At 38.0% G+C, this 25,703-nt stretch overlaps 4 protein-coding genes across 4 annotated transcripts; 2 read left to right on the top strand and 2 right to left on the bottom strand.

Annotated features, from left to right (window-relative positions):
* The first annotated feature begins 822 nt into the window (after positions 1-822).
* LOC106537675 (olfactory receptor 6F1-like) lies at positions 823-4,559 on the top strand. The gene is made up of 2 exons (XM_087714515.1): positions 823-1,744; positions 4,480-4,559. The coding sequence occupies exons 1-2, from the start codon at positions 823-825 to the stop codon at positions 4,557-4,559; spliced, it is 1,002 nt and encodes a 333-aa protein (XP_087570641.1).
* Positions 4,560-7,635: 3,076 nt separating this feature from the next.
* On the top strand, positions 7,636-8,580 carry LOC148046102 (olfactory receptor 6F1-like). Its single transcript, XM_087714516.1, has one exon. The coding sequence runs from the start codon at positions 7,636-7,638 to the stop codon at positions 8,578-8,580; it is 945 nt and encodes a 314-aa protein (XP_087570642.1).
* A 4,846-nt stretch (positions 8,581-13,426) lies between these two features.
* On the bottom strand, positions 13,427-23,048 carry LOC106537676 (olfactory receptor 11L1-like). The gene is made up of 3 exons (XM_014051868.2): positions 22,727-23,048; positions 20,624-21,000; positions 13,427-14,440 (listed from the first exon to the last, which is right to left on the bottom strand). Exons 1-3 carry the CDS (start codon positions 23,046-23,048, stop codon positions 13,427-13,429), a joined length of 1,713 nt encoding a protein of 570 aa, XP_013907343.2.
* Positions 23,049-24,037: 989 nt separating this feature from the next.
* On the bottom strand, positions 24,038-24,976 carry LOC106537677 (olfactory receptor 6F1-like). Its single transcript, XM_014051869.2, has one exon. The coding sequence runs from the start codon at positions 24,974-24,976 to the stop codon at positions 24,038-24,040; it is 939 nt and encodes a 312-aa protein (XP_013907344.2).
* Between the last annotated feature and the right edge of the window lie 727 nt (positions 24,977-25,703).

Consider the following 25,703-nt stretch of genomic DNA (forward strand, 5'->3'; position numbering starts at 1 on the left):
CTTTCCCACTGAAATTTTAGAAGCACCAAAAAAAATGAACCTTTCTACTACTATCACCTAATACATGTTCTACAGCCACCAAATACAAAACAAATAAAAATAAATAAATCCTTTAAAATTAATTTGATGGCAGTAGTGTAAATAGCCTATGTACAGTTGAAGTCTTCTCACTTTTCAGAGTGTGGCCCCAGGAGAAAAAACTTAAAGGCCAAGTCTGGGTTTCTGTTAAAATGAAGTATAATGATCCACTCCAAAATTTAATGAATCACCAATGTTAAATTAAAAATAATAAGTCCCATATGCCTTATCTAATTTGATAATACTTTTTCCCTTTGGTTACTACTTCTATTGAGAGTTCTTGGATAAATAGCAACATAAATCTATCAAGAAGATTGAGCATGAAATTATGTTTGTAAGCTGCATGTGTTTGTCTGCTGGTTTAATTCAGTAATTGTAGATTAAAAATCTGAATGAGTGTGACAGGCATTGGAAAGCTGAGAAAAGCCTTTTAGAAGCAAGAGACTAGAATGGAATATCTGCTCTGAATAATCTTCTATTTTAGATAGTAAAAGTATTGTACTTATAGAATATTACCTGGGAACTATCATCGTGGCATATTGCATGTGATCCCAGTATTCAAATTTCAAGAAACAATATTTTTTAAAAATATTTTTGAAAGTTATTATAATGCCATGTCATGTAGGGGAAATCAGACTTAGGGAAGACTTAAACAAAATGTAAAATTGGTCTGTTTCAAGTAGGAAAGCCAGAGACTAACTAGTATGCTTTCCCTCAATTTCAGCAAAGACAAATATGGGACAAATGGAAAAGACCAATGAAGGAGCACAAAACCAAACAAAAGTGATGGAATTCATTCTTCTTGGCTTCCCTGGATCTTATTATACACAAATGTTCATCTTTATTATCTTCTTTATCATGTACATTCTAACAGTTTTAGGAAATATTGTCATCATCATTCTCGTGATCTCAAATCAGCATCTTCATACTCCCATGTACTTCTTCCTTTGCAATTTCTCTTTTCTGGAAATGTGGTATACAACAGCTTCTGTTCCAAAGGCCCTTGCCATCGTTCTTGGATGGAACAGAACCATATCTTTTATTGGATGCCTTATGCAGATGTACTTTGTTTTTGCCTTGGGTTGCACAGAATACTTCCTGCTATCTATCATGGCTTACGACCGATATTTGGCGATATGTTATCCATTGCATTACAGCACAGTCATGAACTTTCATTTGTCTAGCATGCTAGCAACTAGTTCTTGGCTTTGCGGGTTTATCATTATTTTCATACCAACTTTTCTGATCGCAAGGTTGACTTTCTGTGGACCCAATGTGATCAATCACTTCTATTGCAACATTGATTCCTGGATAGTTTTGGCTTGCAACAGCACCTATGCTGTTGAAATGGCGTCCTTTGTTATATCCATCTTTGTTATATTGGGACCCTGCACTATAACTTTACTTTCCTATATTTATATCATCTCTACCATCCTTCGTATTCCTTCAGCAAAAGGGAAGCGAAAAGCATTTTCTACATGTTCCTCCCATCTTGCTGTTGTCATTATTTGGTATGGTTCCACTATTTTTCTCTTTGTTAAACCTTCTAAAAGGACCTCTTTAGAAATGACTAAATTAGTGAACATTTTGAGCACAGTTGTAACTCCCTTACTGAATCCCTTCATTTACACACTAAGGAACAAAGAAGTAAAAGAGGCATTTAAAAATACACTATGTTTCCATTAAAGAAGTTTGATTTGTTGGTTATAAAAATAGGTTTTAGTTTGAATAGTTTTATAGACAGTTTACATCTAATTCTGTTTTTATGTCATTTTTTTAAAATAACCACATTGAGATTTTAATAATCTAATAGATACTAGGATTTATAATATAGAAATGTAGAAGAAAAGAAAGACAAAAATTAAAAGTCGATGACAGGAAGAAAGCTTTATTTCTCATCTGCTGTTATAGTCTATTTAAAAATATTTGGATGGGATTTTTAATCCCTGTCCCATATTGAGAACACAATGTCATGGTTGCAAATGTAGGTTTTATGTCAGACTGCAGGTTTAGACTCAGACATGCAATCCAGTGGTGAGTTCTGGTGGGTGCGCCCCAGTATAGGTATGGAAGCAGCAGACACTGTTCAGGTACTGTGCTTTGGAAAGCCCACCCGCCCACCTGCTCTCCTTACCTCTATTTGAGCCGAATGGGGCATTTGTGCACACGCAACATGGGGCGCCTGCGCGACCCTCCACCAAGCAGCTGGAGTGTTTCGGGTGGTGGGTGTGCATGCATGCACAGCATGCATGCACAGCATGCATGCACATGGTGGATGCCTGGCCCTGTCACAGCATACTGGTTGCGACGGGCTCTGGAACCCACCACTGATGCAATCTACTTTCTCATGGAAGCAATTTGATATTGTAACGCAATTGTAAGATATAGTTGTAATATTGTAGGATATCTGTAGAATAGAGAGGAAACCCTGGGCAGGGCATGAATCATCAGTCATAATCACTCAGTTAGTTCCTGTACTTGAATCCAAGACTTCTGGATTGCACAACATCTTAATGACCACATCAATTTTCTTGTTTGAACTGTTTAAATAGTGTCAGTGTTGTTGACACTTCTGCATTGAGTCACTTGATCTCACATCAGTTAAATCAAAGATTTTCAGCTAAAGTACTACAAGCACAGAAACATTTGTACAAGATAAAATTTTCTACCTTCCTCCCAGTGGTTGAGTAGTACAGAGGTTTCTTCTCAAGCTGATGACACACAGATCATCTGGGAGTGAACAGTCCCAGTCTTTCCACAAGAAGGAACAAATACTATGGTGGGAGGAGAGTGGGAAGTTTTGGTGGTTGGTACACACTGCAATAAAATGGAAAAAATAAAATCTGAATCATATTACAGAGCAAAATCTGCCTTTTTGTAAGAGTGATCTGATGTTGTATGAAATAATACATGTGGCTTGTGTGCAATGCCATACCTTTTTTTTTTTTTTCATTTATCCCATCTAGTCACTACCCTTTAGTTTTATTTTGTCCAGCATTTTTCTAATCATTCTGTACTGAGTTGGCTGAAAATTACTACAGCTCGAACAAAGCAAACCCAACTTTGCTCTAAATTATCTAGATGGAGATCACTCATGAGAATGTTTTTTATTGATTTATTTAACAGAGCACAAGAGTCATACTGTAAAGGGTGCAGTATGGGGTCAAACAAATGTCTATATATCTGCAAGTATTGCATTGGCAAATGTAACACTTTACCAATGTTCACTGAGGATGTGTATGCCTGTTCACACCAAATTTCATCGAAATCCGTGATATTCAAGCAGGAAATTTTTCTGAAATGATATGACTTGACATGGAATGACACTGCTCTCTCTGTCAGCTTTAATAATTTCACAGGGGGGAAATATGAAAAGGAAGGAGTCTTATGTATGCTTGCCATCTTTATATACGTGTGTGTGTGTGTGTGTGTGTGTGTGTGTGTGTGTATTTAGTGTTACAACCCCTGGTATGCCCAAATATGGGAGGAAACTTACTGCTTCCATTCTCTGTGTATTGGCTCGTCACAAGAGACCTTCCAGACAGAAACCCAATATTTTTACTGTTGCCTTTGTTACATTTGTGTTGTATTTGTGCTGAAAAATAAATAAAGGGAGACTAGTATAGATCTATTTCAAGCTATTTAGCTCTCATCAGCTAGCCATACCCTTACTGGGATTAGAACCTATGCTGTATTACATCTAAGGCAGATGTGTTAACCACTAAGCCACAAGGTCCTCCTCCTTTATCAGCTGAGCCAGGGAAATAGGTATGTATTTAGTGTCACAACCCCTGGTATGCCCAAATATATATATACAGCAATTACACTTACTGGGATTCGAACAATTGCAACACAAATCTAACAAAGGCAACATTAAAAGAAATGGCTTTCTGCCTGGATGTTTCCCAGAGTGAGCCAATAGACAGAAATGGAAGCAGTATGCTGCCTCCCATATTTGGGTATGCCAGGAGTTGTGACACAATATTATATATATATATATATATATATATATATATATATATATATATATATATATATATATATATATATGTGTGTGTGTGTGTGTGTGTGTGTGTGTGTGTGTGTGTGTGTGTGTGTGTGTGTGTGTGTGTGTGTGTGTGTGTGTGTGTGTGTGTGTGTGTGTGTGTGTGTGTGTGTGTGTGTGTGTGTGTGTGTGTGTGTGTGTGTGTAGTGTGTGGGAATTTTTTTTTTTTACTAATTTGGAATCCTGATGGGCAGAGCATTGCAGCATTCTGTATGACTAAAGATACGACTGCACAACTTTGGCATCTTTAAGAATGGAAACTTCTAGTAGATGCTATTACTGATGTATTGCTGCTTCCTTCTCCTGCATGTGAAAATGTAACCAAAAAGTGTAGTCACTCTCTGAGTATGCAAGACAACTTATACAGACCAGAAGAAGTGATTATTGGGGGCATTCTTTCTCTAATCTATCCTATAGTTCATTTCCACAATTTTAATCGAATTCCAAATAGGATACATGGAATTTCTATGTAAGTTTGCTCTCGAAATACTTTTTATATTAAAACTATTGTTATAAATTTAAATAAATAGATAAATAATAATCCCAGGTCCTTGGGGAGAATAAAATGGTAGATAAAATGACAAACTGAGTCTAAACATCTGGCTAACTGTGCAACCATCATATTAATACATTTATTAGATGTTATGAGAACTGGTTGGAGTTAAGAAATGTATATCCCATGCTCAATCATAGATCAAGCTAGTAAAGCTGGAACAGGTTCTTGCAACAATAGTATTAGTAAAGGATGTGAATTAGAGTTGTGCAGTAATTACCCAATTGCTTTAAACATCTGAGATTCCCAAACAGTTTTTAAAAGTGATCTATATAGGAAAACTCATTCCAAATAGTTTCTGATGCCAATTTATGTAGTTATGACGCTCAGCACTTTGTTTAAAATTTTCCTCAACAAATACTTTTATATTTTTAATTACATTTATTTTTAACTAAGAAGTTAATCAGAATCCAAATACTGTAAAGCAGCCAATCAAATTTTGTCTCTCCCTCTTTCCTCTTACAAATCCCCTAGAAAAATCACTATAGAAACTAAATTGGATTTTTCCAGGATTTATGTATGCATTTTCTGAAAAGCATTAAACTCCTTTCTGTGCATGTCTATACATCAGGGGTGGGTTCCTGCCAGTTCCAATCTCTTCTATAGAAGAGGTTCCACAAATCTACAGTGCCGTTTAGAACCGGTTTCAGCTCCTGCCCCCCACCCGTCCGCACATCATCAAGATGAAGAGTGAGAGGAGGAATTCTGGGAGTTGAAGTCCACAAGTCTTAAAGCTGTCAAGTTTGAACACCCCTCGGTTTTTTTCTAAAGGGTTAGAGATGCAAGGGTCTTGTAACTTGACAGTTTTAAGACTTGTGTGCTTCAAATGCCAGAGTTTCTGAGCCAACATTTTGGATGCTAAGCAAAAGTGTTGTTAAATGAGTTTCATCACATTTTACAAGTTGACCATGCCCACCCAGTCACATGGCTGTCAAGCCACCCCACCGGTCACATGGCCAGCAAGCCACTCCCACAAAGCAGGCCACATCTATAGAAGAGGTTCTAAAAAATTTTGAAACCCCTGACTGTTATACATATATCTAAACCAGGGGTGGGTTCCTACCGGTCCTTGCGGACTGATTGGTCAGTGAATGTCTTTCATAACACAACTAATATTTATCTTATGATTTTTTAAATTCACTTATTCTACTTCAATTTCCATTTTAGATTTAATGGGACAAATAGCTGCCTTTATTATTCCTTGAAGTATGGTATATTTAAAATTTCACTTCCAAAGTTGATAACAGATTTGTTCTGAAAACAAAAAACTATTTCACTGGAAAAAATGTATCATAATTTTGTTTGTTTATTTGTTTGTTTGTTTGTTTGTTTATGTATTTATTATTGGCAGTAGTGTGATATATGATACTGGATATTACAGATTTAAAGTGGACTTCCCACTGTGCAGAGTATGGCCCCAGGAGACATAAGTATGGCTCTCAGTCAAAATAATTTATATTGATAATGATCAAGTACAACACTAAATCAATCACAAATTTTAAATAAAAAATAATAGGTCCCATATGACTTATCTACTCTTATGAAGATTTCTTTGGTTTCTGTGAAATAACTTTTACTGAGTGATCTCAGGGGGGGGGGAGCAATATAAATCCTGTGAGGAGGTTGAACAAGAAAACATTTGACCTTTGGGATTATTTCCAATGATAACAAAATAAAACATATGAAAATATTTTAAACTCTTGTAGTATTTCAATAAGTCTGAAATTATGATGACATAAATATTATTCATTCAAATTAGAGCTTAGTTGCAAACTGCAATATACAAAAACATTATTTTGATCTAGAAATCATGAAAAAATAATCTACTTACTATATTGGAAAAGTGTAAGCTTATTTACATATTTCTATCTTGTTATCTCTATTATATCATCATTTCTTTTTATAATGAAAAAAATGAATAATTATTAGATAGAAGAGGAATTGCAAATGATTAAAATAGACATACAAGTGCATTTCAGATTAAGAACCCAAGTAGCAAATACTTTGATAAGTGGTCTTTGTTTTTTAGGTCAAAGAATAAAAGTTTAGAACATTTCAACTTTATATAAATGTGTTATTCCAAAATTGCATGTTCAACAGATACTTTCTGTGGGTGCTCAGAACTAGCGAACTAATGTGCTGAAGCTGACCAGGCTAAGGATGCTAGCCAGATGAATATCTGGTAGACAGAGCAGAATTTTTTTCTTCTTTTCCTCCCCAAAAACTATGGTGCATCTTATACTCCAGAGTGTCTTATATTATGGAAAAATATGGTATTTTATTTTTTCCCAATTCCTGCTACATAATAGATATAGATTTAAAAACAGGAAAATATTCTATATGTCATAATTTATAGTTTGTATAAAATTTATTCTACAATGTAGTGGATACAAATCTTTCAAAGTGACACAACCTAAATTGTAAAGAAATATTAATAGATATATAATATATACAGACATACTAATACACAATAATGCCTATATACATTTGTCTGTTTGTATGCAACAAGTTTTTGTCTGTTAGTTTGGCTATTTAGTGAATGAAGGCTAAAAATGTGAAGTAGAACATCAGACTGTGGTAGAGCATAATTAGGAAAATCATCTTACTGTAGAATGGAGAATTTGCCCTAGATAACAGTTATATTTCAGATAGTAAAAGTATCTTCCCAATATCTTTAGGAAGCTATCACAGAGGCAGGCTGAATGTGATCCCAGTATTCAAATTTAAGAAAGAGTTCATTATTTTAAAATGATTTTATAATTGTGATTTCATGTACTGTAAGTGAAATCAAACTTAGGGAAAAACCTACTAACATAATGAAAAAATGGGTTGTTTCAAGTATAGAATATATAACATAGAATCATAGGGTTGAAAGAGATCTTGGAAGTCTCAGAGATTAAAAGCCTGAATCCAATTAGTATGTTTTTCCCCAATTTCAGCAAAGACAAATTGAGGATAAATGGAAAAGACCAATGAAGGAGCCCAAAATGAAACAAAAGTTATGGAATTCATTCTTCTTGGCTTCCCTGGATCTCATTATCTAAAAATGTTCATCTTTATAATATTTCTTATCATGTACACTCTAACAATTTTAGGAAATGTTGCCATTATCATCATCGTAACTATAAATCAACGTCTCCATACTCCCATGTACTTCTTCCTTTGCAATCTTTCTTTTCTGGAAATTTGGTATACAACAGCCTGTGTACCAAAGACACTTGCCACCATTCTTGGATGGAATAGAACCATATCTTTCATTGGATGCCTTATGCAGATGTACTTTGTTTTTGCCTTGGGTTGCACAGAATACTTCCTGCTATCTATCATGGCTTACGACCGATATTTGGCGGTATGTTATCCATTGCATTACAGCACAGTCATGAACTTTCATTTGTCTAGCATGCTAGCAACTAGCTCTTGGCTTTGCGGGTTCATCATTATTTTCATACCAACTTTTCTGATCGCAAGGTTGACTTTCTGTGGACCCAATGTGATCAATCACTTCTATTGCAACATTGATTCCTGGATAATTCTGGCCTGCAGCAGTACCTATGATGTTGAAATTACAGCTTTTGTTATATCTCTCTTTGTTATATTAGGATCCTGTATGATAACTCTGCTTTCCTACATTTATATCATCTCTACCATCCTACGTATTCCTTCAGCCAAAGGGCAGCAAAAAGCATTTTCTACATGTTCCTCCCATCTTGCTGTTGTCATTATTTGGTATGGTTCCACTATTTTTCTCTTTGTTAAACCTTCTAAATGGACTTCTTTAGAAATGACCAAATTAGTGAACATTTTGAACACAGTTGTAACTCCCTTGCTGAATCCATTTATTTACACGCTAAGGAACGAAGAAGTAAAGGGGACATTTAGACATTCATTGCATTGGAATGGTTAATTTTTTGTAACCAACAAATAGAAATTAAAGTATGTCTATTTGTTGGCTAAAAAAAAACATGTTTTAGTATGAACAGTTTCTGAATAAAATCTATTGTGTGTCCTTGAAAATATATTTATCAGTATTTATGTCACTTCACTAAGATATCCAAACAAACCATGAACACTCAAGCATTAGTATTCTTGTAGTTACATTGAAAAAAAATCCATTGTTTAATCTCTAATTGTTTAATAGTTTTTAACATGTTCTTTTATCTGTGTCTCTCCTCCATTATTTATAGACATCTGTGTATGAGAGAGAGAGAGAGAGAGAGAGAGAGAGAGAGAGAGAGAGAGAGAGAGAGAGAGAGAGAGAGAGGGAGAGAGAGAGAGAGGGAGAGAGAGAATTTTTCAGAGCATTAGCATTTTGCTCTTTCATTTTCAGTTTTTCCCCTATTTCATTTGCATTCTTACCCTCTTCTTTCTTTCACCTTCCCAATTGACATACTGCATGGTGAATAAACCAATTTAGTAGTGATTGAATACAGTAGGATCTACATGGAAAATTACCTAAAGAAATAAGTTGAAGATCAAATGTATACTACAGAAAATAACAGAAAATTAAACTAAGGAATTATACAATACCATATTTTCACGACCAAAAGCCGCACCGGATTATAAGCCGCAGTATCAATTAACGTTAATTTTTAAAACTTTTTCCACATATAAAGCGCACCGGGTTATAAGCCGCACATTTCCCGACGCTTCTGGACATCTGTTGCAGTCGCGAGGAGGAGCGGAGAAGACCGCGGAGGTTCTTGGCGCTCCAGGAAGCCGGGAAAGCAGTTGGGAGAGGCGCACGGCTTGGTTTCTCCTCCCTGGACGTCGCAGCAGCAGCCCCAAACTCACCGATCTCAGTGTTTTTCGCATCGGGGTGTGCTGCAAGAGCATGCCCCGATGCGAAAAACACAGAGTTCGGTGCGCTTGGGGCTGCTGCTGCGACATCCAGGGAGGAGAAACCAAGCCGTGCGCCTCCCCCAGCTGCTTTCCCGGCTTCCTGGAGCGCCAAGAACCTCTGCGCTCTTCTCCGCTCCTCACGACTGCAATAGATGTCCAGAAGCGGCTTTTGGGGCTAATGGGGATTGGATTTCCAGCTCGATAGCCCCTGCCACTTCTGGACGTCTATTGCAGTTGTGAGGAGCCGAGGAGAGTGCGGAGAAGAGCGCGGAGGTTCTTGGCGCTCCAGGAAGCCGCGAAAGCAGCTGGGAGAGGCGCACGGCTTGGTTTCTCCTCCCTGGACGTCGCAGCAGCAGCCCCAAGCGCACCGAACTCTGTGTTTTTCGCATCGGGGCATGCTCTTGCAGCACACCCCGATGCGAAAAACACTGAGATCGGTGCGCTTGGGGCTGCTGCTGCGACGTCCAGGGAGGAGAAACCAAGCCGTGCGCCTCTCCCAACTGCTTTCGCGGCTTCCTGGAGCGCCAAGAACCTCCGCGCTCTTCTCCGCACTCTCCTCGGCTCCTCATAACTGCAATAGACGTCCAGAAGCGGCAGGGGCTATCGAGCTGGAAATCCAATCCCCATTAGCCCCAAAAGCTGCTTCTGGACATCTATTGCACTCGCGAGGAGCGGAGAAGAGCGTGAAGGTTCTTGGCGCTCCAGGAAACCGCGAAAGCAGCTGGGAGATCTTTTTCCACATATAAAGCGCACCGGGTTATAAGCCGCACTGCCGGTTTTGGATCAAATTTTAGGATTTTCAGTGCGGCTTATAGTCGTGAAAATACGGTACTTTGAAGTGATAAAGCAAGGGGCTGTTTAGAGAAGAAGCAAATGTACTTGGTTCCATTCAGCTTTCCCTCAATTTTGACCAGTCTCTCAGTCCCTGCTGCTGAAAAACACACTCACAGCATGATGTTGCCACCACTATGCTTCACTGTTGGGATCATATTGGGCAGGTGATGAATGGTGCCTCGTTTTCTCCAGATATGTTTTAAATTGAGGCCAAACAGTTCAATCTTGATTTCATCAGACTAGAGAATCTTCTCCTTGCAGTCTGAGAATCCTTCTGGTTTTTTGCAAACTCCAAGCAGGTTTGTATGTGTTTTCCACTGAGGAAAGACTTCCATCCAGCCACTTTGCATGAAGCCTAGATTGGTGAAGCAACATGGTTGTCTTTGTGGAACTCTGTCCCATCTCCACACAAGATCTCTGGAGCACAATCAAGTTTATCTGATTGCAATTTTCACCTGATTACTCAGTTTGAACAGATGACCAGCTCGTGAAAGAATCGTGGTTGTGCCAAACTTCTTCCATTTGAGAATTACGATGTCCAATGTGTTCTTTGGTATCCAGTGTGCTCTGCAACTTCAGTGAAGCAGAAATTTAATTTAGCCTTCTCCAAATCTGTTCCTTGCAATAATCCTGGTTTTGAACTCTGAAAGCAGTTCTTTTAACCTCATGGCTTTTGCCCTGCTACAGTATGCTTTGTCAACTGTGAAGCTTTCTATAGAGAGGCGTGTGCATTTCCAAATCATGTCCAATCAATTTAATTTACCACAGGTAGACTCCAATCAAGGTGCAGAAACATGTCAGTAGTGGTCAAGATAACTGTGAGGCACCTGAGGCTAAATTTCAAGTTTATTACAATAAGTGAATACTTATGCCAACATAATGTTATGGTTGTTTTTTTCCCCCCTTTTTTTATAAATTTATAGACATTTCTAAAAATTTGTTCTCACTTTCATTATAGTGTATTAAGTATAGATTAATGATAGAGAAAAAGAATTTTAACAACTATATAATCAGACTGCAGCATAAGAAAATTGACAAAAGTGTAGGGGTCTGAATACTTTCTGAATGCACTGTATAACAAACATGAGATGGTTTGGTCCTCAAAGAGGAAAATCTGTTTGAAATTATCAGTAAATGTGCAAGAGCATAACAATTTATCATTACATGCCTTTAATTCTTTGATAAGCCAAATTAAAAAGAGGAAGGAAGTGTCTCAATTGCATGGCTGCAGCTGCCATCTTGACTTTTTTGACAGCCATCATATATGTGTTCAGCTGCGCATCATAACACCTTGAGATGGGCAGTCATATATATATGTATATATATATATATGTATATGTATATGTGTGTATAAATAGATAGATAGATAGATAGATAGATAGATAGATAGATAGATAGATAGATAGATAGATAGATAGATAGATATAAACAAATTAAATAAATACATAAATTTCCCTGCCAGCAACTTTTTGCATTCTAGGGAAATAGTAGAAAACCTTCTGAGTCAAGAACATTTATTTGAGATAAATCCAATTAGAGAATTACCTTCCAATTGAAGCATAGTCAGTATAAAATATGAATTAAGCCATAGCCAAGTTGGAAGAGTCTGAAGATGGGCCACGAGCTATATGAAACTAAACTGAGGTAGACATGCAATCCTTGAACCCACTGCCCATCAGAATTCAGCAATCAGTGGCAATTACTGTTCTTTAGTATAGATAGTTCTTGACATATGGGTCTTCATATGACTGACCTGATTTTATGACTTCCTGTTTTGTAGTAGCCAAGAGCCAATACTGTGATTCTGAAGCAACTGCTATGGTAGTTAAGTGAACACTGCAATCTCTAAGTGAATCAAATATTCACTATGTGGCATTTTTTGCAAAATAAACGCTTCTTTATGGCAGTGACTGCAGGAGATTGCAAATGGAGATTAATATGGGCTAGTTCCAGAAATCTGATCACATTACCATAGAACAGGCAGAGTCAGAACTTCAGAACCAAGTTATAAGTACATTTTCAAGTGGCCCATCTTAAATTCAAAATATCACAAAGTGACTTTTTATAACTTAAGAGCTGTGTGAATTGGCAGCTGATTATACATGATCAAAAGACTGATCCTGAACCCTAAAAGCAGCAAAGAAAATGAAAGATGAAATCTTGTGATATTTTTAACAATAGTTATGGGACCCAGGTTGAGAAAATAAACACATTTGTATCTTGAAGGAATTGTATATTGGGAACTATAGAAACTAACAGATTATAGCACATATTCCTCCAAGTTGAGAACAGAAAACAGTGTCAGACCCTGTACTCCTTTGTTTTCAGAACTCAGGATACAGATTAACAGAGTTGGAATGGACATTGGGTGTCTTCTAGTCCAACCCCTTGTTCAGGTAGGAAATCCTATACATTTTCAGGCAAATGGTTGTCTAATCCATCTTAAAAATATGGATTTTGCCATTATATTAATATGCAATAGTAATTTAACTGAATTTAAGGAAGATGCAGTACATTTAGTATGCTGAGAAAAAAATAAAGGGAAGAGTTAAACCAAATTACATCTAGTCCTGCACCCCCAAAATTCTTTAAAAAAAAAATTTCTAATATGCTCCTCTAAGAAAAACTTTGACAGTTCCTTTTTCTAGGATCACCTCCACCCAGTCATTTGACTCAACATAAAACTTTAAGGAAATTGAATGAATTCCAGGACCCATTTTTGGCAAAAAAAATAATAATAATCCCTCTTATTTGGTTGGGATTGGAATAATCATATAAAATACTTTGATATGAGTTAAATAATTTATATGTCAGGTACACTCCTTGTATAGGTGTTCTTGCATAATTATAAGTATAAGTATAATCTTTATTGTCATTGTACTTAAATACAATGAAATTGGTTGCAATTTAAAAAAATGATTTTCTCTGGTTTCCAGAGATTAAATTGTGATTATTAACATTCAACGTTTTTCAGCAAATGTGCTAATTCCATACACACATTAAAATAGTGAGAGTAATAAATAAAAGACACATGTAACTTTAATTAAAGGATAGGATCATGCTTCAACATTCAGGTATCAGCTTTTCTCAACTTCCATTGGTATTTCCTTAAACATTGTTTCTTGATCCACCGTGTTATTGACACAGGTACAATAGGAGTTTTTACAGATAAGCTTCCTCAGAGCTTCTTTGACATCTTTATTCCTCAGACTGTAAATCATGGGGTTCATCATGGGGGTAATCACAGTGTATAGCAAAGAGAAGAGTTTATTGAGAACCGGAGACTGTTTGGCTGAAGGGGCTGCATAAATGGTACCTAGAGTACCATAAAATAATGTCACTACAATGAGATGAGAAGAACATGTTGAGAATGCTTTCTGTTTCCCCTGGGCAGAGGGGATTTTAAGAATAGTAGAAATAATATTGACATAAGAAGCTACTGTGAGAAGAAAGGGGCCTATAGTTACCATTGATGCTAAAATGAAGGTTGTTATCTCTGCAACATAAGTGTCAGAACAGGAAAGCTTTGTGACAGGAGCTAAATCACAGAAGAAATGATCAATTTCATTGGAGGCACAAAATGGCAAACTGAAAGTGAGTACAATGGGGGCTATAGAAGTCAGGAATCCGCTTATCCAGGAACCAGCTGCCATCTGAAAACAGATTTTGATGTTCATGATAGTTGTATAACGAAGCGGATTGCAGATTGCTAAGTAACGGTCATATGACATCACTGCCAAAAGGTAACATTCAATGACTGCCATAGACCCAAAGAAATAAAATTGAGCAACGCAAGCAGAGAAGGAGATAGCTTCATGCATTGTTAAGAGTGTTCTCAGCATCTTTGGTATAATAGAAGTTGTGTACCAGATTTCAAGGAAGGAGAAATTTCCTAGAAAAAAATACATGGGAGTGTGGAGGCCTCGATTAGTTGACACAGCAAGCAAAATGAGGATGTTACCAGATAAAGTTATTATGTATATAGCCAAGAATATCATAAAGAGGATGATCTGTAGACCATGAAGATTCCCAAATCCTAGGAGTATAAATTCCGTGATGGAAGTTTCATTCCTCTGTCGCTCAGTAAACATCTAATGTAAATATATATATTAAAAATCAATAAAGAATTAAATCAGGTGAGGCTGGAACAAAATGTCAACTGAAGCAATTTAATAAGTAATTAACCATGAAAACAAACAAATAAATTCAGCAATTAAAGTCAGACTATTCCAAGATGTTGTTCACAAAACCTAGCTAGGCAGCCAATTTAGATCACTCAGACCATCCTAGGGAGGGAGAGCTATTTTCAAGGCCACATTAGAAGCATCTGGTAGGTCCATACTGCAATAGATTCTAGTTGTGCAGATTATATGGAGTTGAATAGGACACAATCTGACTATATTGTATTGTTTCTTCTAAAAGGTGTTTGAACTTGTTGGTCCTGGGGAAGCAAACAAAGTCCTTGAAATTGTGGAGAGTGAGAGTGAGAGTGAGAGTGAGAGTGAGGGAGGGAGGGAGGGAAGGGAGGGAGGGAGGGAGGGAGAGATTCTGCCAAGATAACAATCAGGAAGAAAAGGGGGGAGGACTTGAGTGAAAGAAGCTAGAAAGGATCCACCCAAATTATCAGGTGATAAAAAGATACGACAGATTTATATTTTCAAAATTCCCAGATTTTGATATAGCTTTATAATAAAATACAATTATCTCACATTGGTGTGTTTTCTGTCTGTCTACTTGGGAGGCTAACGTAAGTATTAGAAATTTGGAAAGTCAAATCTCCTGCCTTCTCTTTTTAACAATTGATTAGTTAGTGATGGAGAGGATTAGAAAATATTTTCTAAATAATTTCTCTGCCCATTCCTCCTCCCTCCTTTATTTGATCAATACATAGGCAGAAAACCTCTGTCTTCCAAGATAATTCCAAATATTCCATTAAAGGAGAATATTTGTAGCTCAGGGTTGGTGCTTTCTGAATTTGGTTGTTTTCTTGCAGATGTTTCATTACTCAAACTAGGTAACATAATCAGTGCTAATAAAGGGTGGGATTTATATAGGCAAATAATTTCTAAGATCACCCCAACCAATACTGACAGGGCATGCCACTAGAAAATAAACGGAAAGAAAACCCCACTTATTAGCACAGATGATGTTTCCTAATTTGGTTAATGAACTGTCTTTAAGAAAACAGCCAAATTCAGAGAGCACTTCTAATAGTGGCTAAAAGTACCATTAGTCATAGTTTTCTTTGGGATCAATTCAGGGACAGAAATGACACTCACAGCAGTGTATTCTTTTTTCCACTGAAGCTTGTTTCATTATATTGATGAGCAGAGTTCTAGCCTTCTGCCAGGTCCTATACGGAGTGGCTTTTCAAAACTTTACTCTCTCCCAGTCCTATTTAATCTATCTTAAACTGCTGGGTTAGGCATGAGATTAAGTATTATCAGCACATTGATGATCTTCAGATTATCATCTAAGTGATGCCATCAAGATTCTGTCTCAATACCTAAATAATTGTGGGAGTCTGGGTGGAGATGAACACATTTCAGTAAAGTCTAATAAGGATGAATGGTTATGAGTTTTAAGTTCCCCTGAGGCTGATGATTTTTTACCCTTAGATCTTAATGGAATGGAGCATGAACTGATACATAATTTGGGGTCCTATTGGATGAACAGCTCCTATTTTCTTTTATTTCTTTAAGAAATACATCCCATGATTTCCCAGCATTGTAATGACACTTCATAGGTACTGCTATCATGGCCCATGTTTTGACATTGTACAACATGCAACAAAAAGGGGATGCCAGGCATGGATTGAGTGATTTATGATTTATAGATTAGGTATTCATCAGTTAATGACTATAATTAGACTTGGGAACTCTGTCACTAAGTCACATGATCATAAAACAAAACAAAGTCACATAACTGTGCAACTTAGTTATGTGTGCAATGATAGCTCTGGCATTCCTGGTTGCAGGTGTTAAATACATGAAACTATTACTTGTGGCCAGGTGAAGATTGCAGATTGCAATTACATGATTTCTGGGATGCTGCAGTAGTTGTAACCTACCATTTTCCAATTTTCCAATCATCATTATTTGATCATGGGGACACAGCAATGGCTACAATTTTGATTGACTGTAAGCTTCTGCATTCAGCACTATTATAACTGAACAGTCATTATAAATGAATAGCCACTAACAAGGACTGTCTTTATTTGAATATATTAAAGAATATTAATACTGGATGCATAGATAACTTCCCAGCAAATGATTATTCTTTGAAACTAGGGAACATACTTACACATAGATATATCAGTTTATATCAATCATTAAATAAAAATCATTAAGCTTTATGAAGAGTTTGAGAGTAGCCAGCCCCTGACCCTTTAAGTGATCATTTTAGTCATACGTACTTACCAAATACTTCCATTAAAATCAAAATAATGCCTCATTCCAGTCTATTTTTATGTTTTAGTTTGAGTTACTGCACAAATTAATCTTTTCTGTCCATTTTTGGTACTATCTAATAGTTATCTGCATTTCTGCAAACCAGATTGCAGAATCAACAATCAACACAGATTTAGCAATTTACCTGATAAATGAATTGACATCTAGATCAATCTATAGTCATAAATAAGTACTGAATGAGTACCCCATTTCCCAGGAAATATTTACTCCTTCCTCCTTAACAGACCTTGCCTAAGTGTGGGCCAGCTCAAATTTTGCTGTTTGGGGATGTGGGAGTGGAAAAAAATTAATCAAAATAGTATGAATCAGGGGGAAAATAACCTAAAAGGGCAAGAAATATTTTTAGCATATTTATTCTGTACAACATCCAGAACATGCTTCCCTTTGGTTTAAAAAACCAAACTCTTGTTTTCTAGGATGGCTATCAGTCTTGCTATTAGCTAGTCATGCTTAGAAGACAATAACACAGATGCTGTTTAATACTGAAATTGCAGCAGTCCTTGTAGGCAACTCATTTGTGTAGTTGAAAAAAGAAAGAAAGACAGAAGTACACACATTGGAAGAAATATGCATATCTTTCTACTGGAGAAAAAAAAGAGAGACATACATACATACATACATACATACATACATACATACATACATACATACATATGTAAGGATTGGGGGAAACCTATTTTTAAGTGAAATGTGAACAAGATAATTCTAGTGTAATTTGTTTCTAGAAAAGAACTGCAATTTATGGAAAATCTAGTTTGACAGGGAAAGCATGAATGATATGCAAAGTGAGGGTATAGTTTCAACATAGATAGGGCTATACTTTAAATTAATGCCTTTTTGACCATTGGTAGCAATTGAGTGACCTTGAAGACACTCAACACCATATAAGTTTAAATTCTAATATGGAAATCCATTGTTGTGGGTATAACACAATACATCTTGATATCAATTTTATTGAATTTAAAATTCTGAAATTCAGAGAAGAGTTTTTTCCCCATTATGCTACTGTTTAGAATCATAATGATTCACCTTTCTCCAATTGACAGGATTTGGTGAAACCAAAAATCTTGAGGGATGATTGAGAAAAGTAAAAAAAGAGGAAAAAATAAACATTCAAAGGAAGGAGTTAGATCAAAGTAATGTCAGGAATATCTTTCCAAATCATTTCCTTATTTGAGTCATTGTGCTTGCTTCAAAATAAGTATACATTTTCTGATTAAGAAACTACAGATACCAAGAAACTATAAAATTTAAGAAGAGATCTCCAGAAGAAGTGTTACAAGGAAAAACATTATTAAGTTCATCTTACCTTCATATAAAATGTCTCAGCAATAAAATTTCCTGGTGACTTTCCTTTCTGATCTTCTAAGTGAAGTTCTCAGTAACCCATTTCATCCATGAAAATCTCTGACCATAAAGATATATTTAGCTTTCCACTGATTTGTATTTTCCCCATCTATTTTTTTGGAGAAAAGCTAATTTTCTTAGCATTTCATTGACAAATGGAACACAAAAGTTTTCAGAGTTACCAATATTGGGCATACTGGTCTGCATTGTCAAACTGGATTCTAGTGCACTGACCAAAAGTATTTCAAGAACATTAATGGTACAATTAATTTAATCCCAGTTGAGAGCTGTTTCTAATTAGTGTCATATCGTCCAAGTAAACTTTTTGGGGGCACGGGGAGAAAATAAACAGAAGAAAGAAATTTGATTGCTTCATAAAACTTTTTCAAAAAAGTTTACTTTATGAAGTATTATTACAATAGCATGAAATTACAACTGTTGCTCCAAGCTTGGATCAGGTAGGACTGGGTTGAGAGTAAATTATTATAATGCTCTGAAAATTTAATAATTAGCACATTTAATAGAATATAATTATTTATTGGCCAAGTGTAATTGGACACACAAGGAATTTGTCTTTGGTGCATATGCTCTCAGTGTACATAAAAAGACAAGATACATTCATCAAGAATCATAAGGTATGACACTTAATGATAGGCATAGGGTACAAATAAGCAATCAGGAAACAATCAATATTAATATAAATCATAAGTACTGGATTATTAGCAAATGTGTATTTGAGAAACTAATTTATCAAGAGCCATAACTCTGAATCTTTGTTTGTGACTCTTCTAGTTCCAATCTGGTCTCCTCTGTGAAAATTTACTGGGTTGTTTTTGGACAGTGATCTTTCATGAGTGCATACCTTACAGATGATTGTGGTGAATGGTGAAAGAGGAAGTCTACACACATTATTTCAATCTCTTCTGTCTTCCTTTATATGAGAAAGAGAATAAGATGACCAGTAGGAAAGTTGATGGACTCCGTAATGAGGGTTGGGACTAGGTTGGGAATAGATCTAGCTATTAGATGGTTGCTAAAAATCAACACCAACATTTTGTAATTAATTAATGTGTGTGTGTGTGTGTGTGTGTGTGTGTGTGTATACATATATGTATACATATATGTATATGTACCATATTTTTCAGAGAACCCTTTTCCCCTCAAAAAAGAGGCTGAAAATCTGGGTGCATCTAATACACTGAATACAGCATTTTTGGCCTCCCAAAAGCCCACTCCCTTCACCAAAATGGCCATGCATAGCCATTTTGCACCTGGGGAGGGCAGGAATGAGCAAAAAATTGACTTTTTTCTCAATCCCCCCCCCAAAGCTATCTATGCCCTTTCTTTTGACAAAAAATGATTTTTTGCAAAAAATGGGCTGATTTTTACTTGTTTTCCCCCCTCCCAGATGCACTCTACAAGCCTCCTAAAGGCTACTCATGCCCTTTAAAAAAAACAACGGACCCGTTTTCATGAATAATGGGCCATTTTGGGGAGGTTTGCAAAGTGCAAAAACTTTTTTTTTTAAATTGCCTCTTCAAAACCTTAATGCCGGAATGGCTAACCTATGCACGCATGCCACTAGTGGCACATAGAGCCATTTGTCAGGACATGTGAGGTGTTGCCCTGTCAGCTGCCCAGAGCACATGCGTGTGCTGGCCAGCTGACTTTAGCCTTTTTTTTTTTTTAGCCCATTTTTTTTGCCCTCTCCAGTCTCCAGAGGCTTTATAGGAGCCTAGGAAGGGCAAAAACAGCCTCCCCCCAGGGGCCTGGGGAGCTTTCCTGAAGCCCCCGGAGCACAAAAAACTGGCCCTACCAGCAAATTGAAAGTTCAAGAACAGTCTTCCAGGGAAGCTTCTGGAAGGCCCCTGAAGTCTCCGGACGGCTTAAACTGGCCCTAAGAGCAATCCGGAAGTCTGTTCCTGAGCTTTGGTTTGCCCATAGGGCCGTTTTTTTGCACTACCTTAGTGCATCTTATTCTCCGGTGAGTCTTATACTCTGAAAAATATGGTATATGTGTATGTATGTTTGTATGTATGTACAGTGTGTGTGTGTCTCTGTGTGTATTGCATTTGCACTGATAAATCAATAAAGGGAGACTAGTATATATCTATTTCAAGCAATTTAGCTCTCATCAGCTATCCATATCCTTACTGGGAATGGTAGAGATTTTCAGTCACCCAGGTTATGGTTATCCCAAAGGTGCTTTTTTCAGGAGGCAACTGAACTTTCTTATTTCTTCTTTTAAGACATTTCACTTCTCATCCAAGAAGTTTCTTCAGCTCTGACAGAATAGTAAGGAATGGAAGAGTTTATACTCTTTGCATACAGCTGGTCATCAAAAAACAAGTCAAGTTGCCTCCTGAAAAAAAAAAAACACCTTTGGGATAAATGGAGATTGATAATTAATTTCTGATGTACTGATAATGATAGCATGCAGCAATGTTCATTTTATACATAACATGTTTGTAAAGGGCTGCCTCCCTTTGCATCCATCTGCCCTGTGTCAGCTGACCCTGACAATGTGCCCCACATCCGTAGAGGCTGGCATCTGAAGTCACCATGATTCTTTCGAGCTCCTTGAACTGGCACCCCTTCTATACTGCTGCTGATCACCACTAGTTGAGGGAGCGGATCACCCTCTGTAGCAGACGGACTCATCTTGGAGAGTTGCTGTCCTTTGACCTCTGCATCGGCAGGAGGAACCACATGAAGACGTGCCCAAGGAACTACCTTTAGGCAGTTCATGATGCCAAGAACTTGTGAAAGTTGTGAAAGCACTGACCTGAGCTGCCGATACTGATGTACTTTGCTCCTGAGGTTGCGCGGACGATCTGGGGACAGAAACACCTGGCAAGAAACCGAATCTATGATGGTGCTGAGGTGCTGGATTCGTGTGGTCGGCTCAGATGACTGTTTTTCCAGTTCACTGAAAAACCGTGCTGTTGCAAGATGCGTATCGTCTCGTCACACCAGGTCATGGCTCGAGGACTGAATGATGATGTCTAGGTAGCATTCCAGTTGAATCAGATGGGACTGAGGGTGGGCCTCCACAACTGCCAGAAGCTTTGTGAAGGTCCTGGGTGCAGATGAGAGGCCGAAGGGGAGAGCCCTGTACTGGTAATGCCTCCCATTGTAGTGGAACCGCAGGAACCTCCTGTGCGCTGCATGAATGGGAACTGCACATAAGCTTCTTTTAAGTTTATGGAGGTGAGCAGGTTTCCTTGCCTTATGCCTATAAATATTAATAAAATACCAAATACCAATGCAATCCAGGATAGAGTGGAGGGATTGCATCTTGAATTGCTTGTAGGCCAGGTGTTGATTCTAGCGCTTCAGGTCCAAGATGGCCCTCCACCCCCCCCAAGCTTTTCGGGACCAGGAAAAAAATGGAATACAATCCCTGCTTTTCCTGATCCCTCAGTAAGGGTTCTAGGGCCCCTTATTTGGAGAAGGTGATGAATCGCCGCCTGCATGAGGAATCTGTTTAGGAGATTCTTGGGAGTTGGACAATGAATGAATGTCCGTTGGGGAAATGACAGAAATTCTAAGACTAGACCCCTCCTGATTGTGTTGAGAACCCACGAGTCTGTGGTAATTTCCTCCCATTTGTCGACATAAAGTTGCAGCTGGCCAACTATGTGAAGGACGCCGTGATGGTCACTTGTCATGTCTGAATTGGCGGGAGTTGGAACTGCCACAAAATGGCTTTCAAAAGGAATGCTGTTGTTGCCTTGAGCCCTGTCACCCGCCTGAGAGTAGGGTCTATGGTAGGAAGAGGAGGTGGACACCTGAGCAGATTCCTGCATTCAAAAGGTCTGTTTCCTAAAAGAACCAGAGTTTTTAGGGTAATTTTTCTTCAGAGTGGCTGGAAGGACCTACCGTTTGTTCTTCGTTTCAATCACAAATTTGTCCAGAGCATCCCCAAAGAGCGGTCCCCCTTTGAAGGGAGAAGAAGCAAGCTTCCACTTGCCTTCATGTCCACCTGCCAGTGGCAAAGCCACAGCAGGTGGCGTGAAGTTACATTGGAAGCCAACGCACAGGACACGAACTTCACCACGTTCAGCGCAGGGGGTCGGCCGAATACTTCACTGCGATGATAATTTTACTGAGATCGTGACACCGTCAAGATCCCTCAGAGGGAGGTTTGGCTCTCAATTGTCTCAGCCAGAGGAGGGAAGCCCTGGTGAAAAAAGAGACAGAGGTAGATGCCTTGATGGCCCAGGCAGCTGCCTGATGCATCTTATGACAGGCCTTCTCAGATCTTTTGTCTTCCACCTTGAGACCATCTAGCAGGTCCACCGGCAGGTTTGAGTTGGAAGTCAAGGACACCACCGGGGAATCCACCTTAGGTAACTTCAAAATATCCTCCATCCTAGTCTCTACAGAATACAGAGATTTATCCCCACTGCTAGGATTGGTCAAAGTACTAGGCTGTGCCCATTATTTTTGGACAACATCCATTAATAAATCTGGAACCGGAATCAGTTCGATTTGGAACATTCTCCTTGAAAAGACCTTCTTTGGGGTCCTTAGGGGAGGAGGATGGCACGGTCATACTGTTAGGAGTAAGCCCTAGCTTGGTGGATGCTTTGGCCTTGGGTAGAATGGCCTTAAACAAGGATGGCTTAAATAACCCAGTGAAGGCAAGCTTATTGGGAGGAAGATCCTTATTCTCAGATAATTCAAATTCCTCGGCCTCCTCCTCCTCCTCCTCCCAGACCGATTCATCTGTGGCAACAGAGGTGCCAAGAGAAGCTGGGGCCTGCTCCCTGACCTGAACTGGAGGGCTTGATTTAGATGTTCCCTCTGTGCGGGCATCTTTCTGCCGGATCCCTTCAGCTATGCCCTGGGAGATGGCTTGGGCAATCACTTCTTTCATCTCTGCAGACCTTTATCATCCCTGGGTCGAGCCCTATACAGAGCGACCTGGCCCCTGTTCCTAACCAAGCCAGCTCCCTCCTCCACTGGAAGGATGCCCTGAAAGGGGTCCAGTTCCTCTCTGAGTGACGAAGTGGGTGATTCAGGGTAGTCCCAGGAGGCATCGGGGGAAGACTCCTGTGACTCCTCCCCAATTAATGAGGGGGACCTGTTTCCCTGAGTTGAACCAGGTTCTCTCTCTTCTATCTGGCCCAAGGGTGGACATGGCAATGAGTCCATCTGCTCAGGGGATTTGCTCTGCCTCTTCCTGTGGCTCCAAACGGCGATCTATGCAAAATTGTCACTTTAAAATGGCTGCTGCTGCTCGCCGCCGCTCTCTGAGTTCAAGATGACAGTTAGCAAACAGCAAAAAGCACGCAAAATGCTTTAAAATGGCCACCGCACTTGCTAGGCTGAGGAGAAACCGCCGACATCACCAGAGCCTTCAATCACTCCAGGTGGCACTATTAACAGCAGCGGCTGGGGAAAAACGGACAGGAAGCCTCCCACCATCCCTTGCTCACCGGCAGCCACCGGACAAGCAACTGCCTTTTTTCTCATCTGCATGCGACCAGCAGCTCTCTGGAATCCGGCAGCCTTCCTCAGCAATTCAAAGGTATAAGTTTTTTCCTTTGAGCTTTGCCTGCCTATATCTATCTAAAGAAAATTCTATACAAAAATAAAAAAGGAAGATAATTCTCTATGCACAATTTGGAGAGTCCAATCTATCTGACCTATAACTGAGGAGCTCCCCAAAATTAGTCTTAATGGGCAGAATGAGTTTTTAAACTGATCTCAATGAGGCAAAAGGAGGTGTGGTCAAAGAAAAATCTACTCAGTCCTAGGGCAGATAGACTGTGTTAACCCATGCTTGGATTCTCCAAGCAGCGCAGAGGAGAACATTTATTTTAAAGATTTATGAGTCTTTTACATCAGTCAATAATTTATCAATCACCTGTGAAATACATTCTTCAAAATATCCCTAATGTCTTTGTTTCTTAATGTATAAATAAAAGGATTCAGAAGTGGGACCAAAATTACGTTGAAGACACTTACTAACTTATTTTTTTCTAAAGACATTTCTTTAGAAGGCTTGACAAAGAGGAACATGGTGGAACCATACCAAATGATCACAACAGCAAGGTGGGAAGAACATGTGGAAAAAGCTTTTTGTCGACCTTTGGTGGAAGGGATACATAGGATTGTGGAAATAATGTACATATAGGAAAGAAGAGTCATCATACAGGAGCCTATAACAACAACAATAGCCATGAAAAAAAATGTTAGCTCAATGAAACGTGTATCTGTACATGACAGTATGATCCAAGCATCAAGGTTACAATAGAAATTATTGATAACATTGGGCCCACAGAAGGACAGTGTTGTAACCATATATGTGGGTATGCAAATAAGAAGGAAACTCCCCAACCAACATCCAAGAGCTATCTTATAAGACAAGTTGATAGTCATGATAGTGCTGTAATGCAAAGGATAGCATATAGCCAAATATCTGTCATAAGCCATCACAGCTAATAGCAACTGTTCAGTGCATCCAAAAGAAAAAATGAAATATAATTGCAGAATGCAGCAAGGGAAAGATATACTTCTGCTCCCCCCTAGAAGGATGGCAAGGATCTTGGGGATGGAAGCTGTTGTAAACCATATTTCCAATAAAGCAAGATTATAAAGGAAAATGTACATGGGAGTGTGGAGATGCTGATATGTTACTATGAGAAGGATGATGGAGAGATTTCCTAAGATGGTCAGAAAGTATATGATTAAAAAAATTATGAAGATGGAGAGCTGAAAATGTGGTGAGCCTGGGAAGCCAAGAAGAATAAATTCTGTAACCCTTGTGGTATTTAGTTGTCCGTGGTTCAGCTTTTCCATCTGAAATGGGAAAAAAAATACCAAATTTATGAATAGAAGATTTCACTAAAATGTAACAGTACTAATATTAATTTATGCTATAGCATCAGCACCACCAATATGAATTATTTTACAATATTACATTTTTCTGCACTTTTCATTTTGGATATCTTAATTTATCATGATCTATATTAGTCACTTTGATATTTTTATGAGCAAAAGCAAAATGATTTTTAGAAATGCCAACAGAGTAATATTTGTTATTGACAGGATTTGAAATGAAAGTTAATGAAAGGCCTTTCATTAAAAGAAAAGGATACTTAATATATTTATCAACCAAGTTATCTGAAATTCTTTTACATAACATGGTTCTGTCTTATTTGCGATAATGCAATAAAATGTGACAATATAGTATAATGATATTTAATAAAATTTAATAAAATTGATAGTATATCAAAAAACCCTCAACCCTGCAATAAAATGGCATGGCTTTTCTGAATATGGGACATTTGCACATTTGCCTTCCAAAATTGAAGAAGAGATTTTAACAATATTCCTCTCTTGGGATGAGGTCAGAAACTGGCCAAAAAAGTTAATATACCTCATGACATAGCAACAATACAATAATTGGTGGGTTGGGTCTTCCACTGCTATGGGGTTAAGCTATCATCTATATAGTACTCTTAATGATGATACTCAAATTATATTTATCTGTTTATTTTCAACTAAGTGATGTACTCCAGATTCT

The sequence above is a fragment of the Thamnophis sirtalis genome, unplaced genomic scaffold, assembly GCF_051295495.1.
Source record: "Thamnophis sirtalis isolate CommonGarterSnake01/CBP01778 unplaced genomic scaffold, rThaSir2_p1.2 scaffold_4, whole genome shotgun sequence".
Taxonomy (NCBI): domain Eukaryota; kingdom Metazoa; phylum Chordata; class Lepidosauria; order Squamata; family Natricidae; genus Thamnophis; species Thamnophis sirtalis.

Bases quoted from the DNA above. Each gene is read 5' to 3' on its own strand.
- LOC106537675 (XM_087714515.1), top strand. From the start codon at position 823: ATGGAAAAGACCAATGAAGGAGCACAAAACCAAACAAAAGTGATGGAA. The intron at 1,745-4,479 runs ATACACTATGTT...AGTATGCAAGAC, and splicing joins AGTAAAAGAGGCATTTAAAA to AACTTATACAGACCAGAAGA.
- LOC148046102 (XM_087714516.1), top strand. From the start codon at position 7,636: ATGGAAAAGACCAATGAAGGAGCCCAAAATGAAACAAAAGTTATGGAA.
- LOC106537676 (XM_014051868.2), bottom strand. From the start codon at position 23,048: ATGAAAGAAGTGATTGCCCAAGCCATCTCCCAGGGCATAGCTGAAGGG. The intron at 21,001-22,726 runs GTATGACCGTGC...TTCTGTCCCCAG, and splicing joins GCTAGGGCTTACTCCTAACA to ATCGTCCGCGCAACCTCAGG. The intron at 14,441-20,623 runs GTATAAAATGAA...TATTTACATTAG, and splicing joins GCCCTTTACAAACATGTTAT to ATGTTTACTGAGCGACAGAG.
- LOC106537677 (XM_014051869.2), bottom strand. From the start codon at position 24,976: ATGGAAAAGCTGAACCACGGACAACTAAATACCACAAGGGTTACAGAA.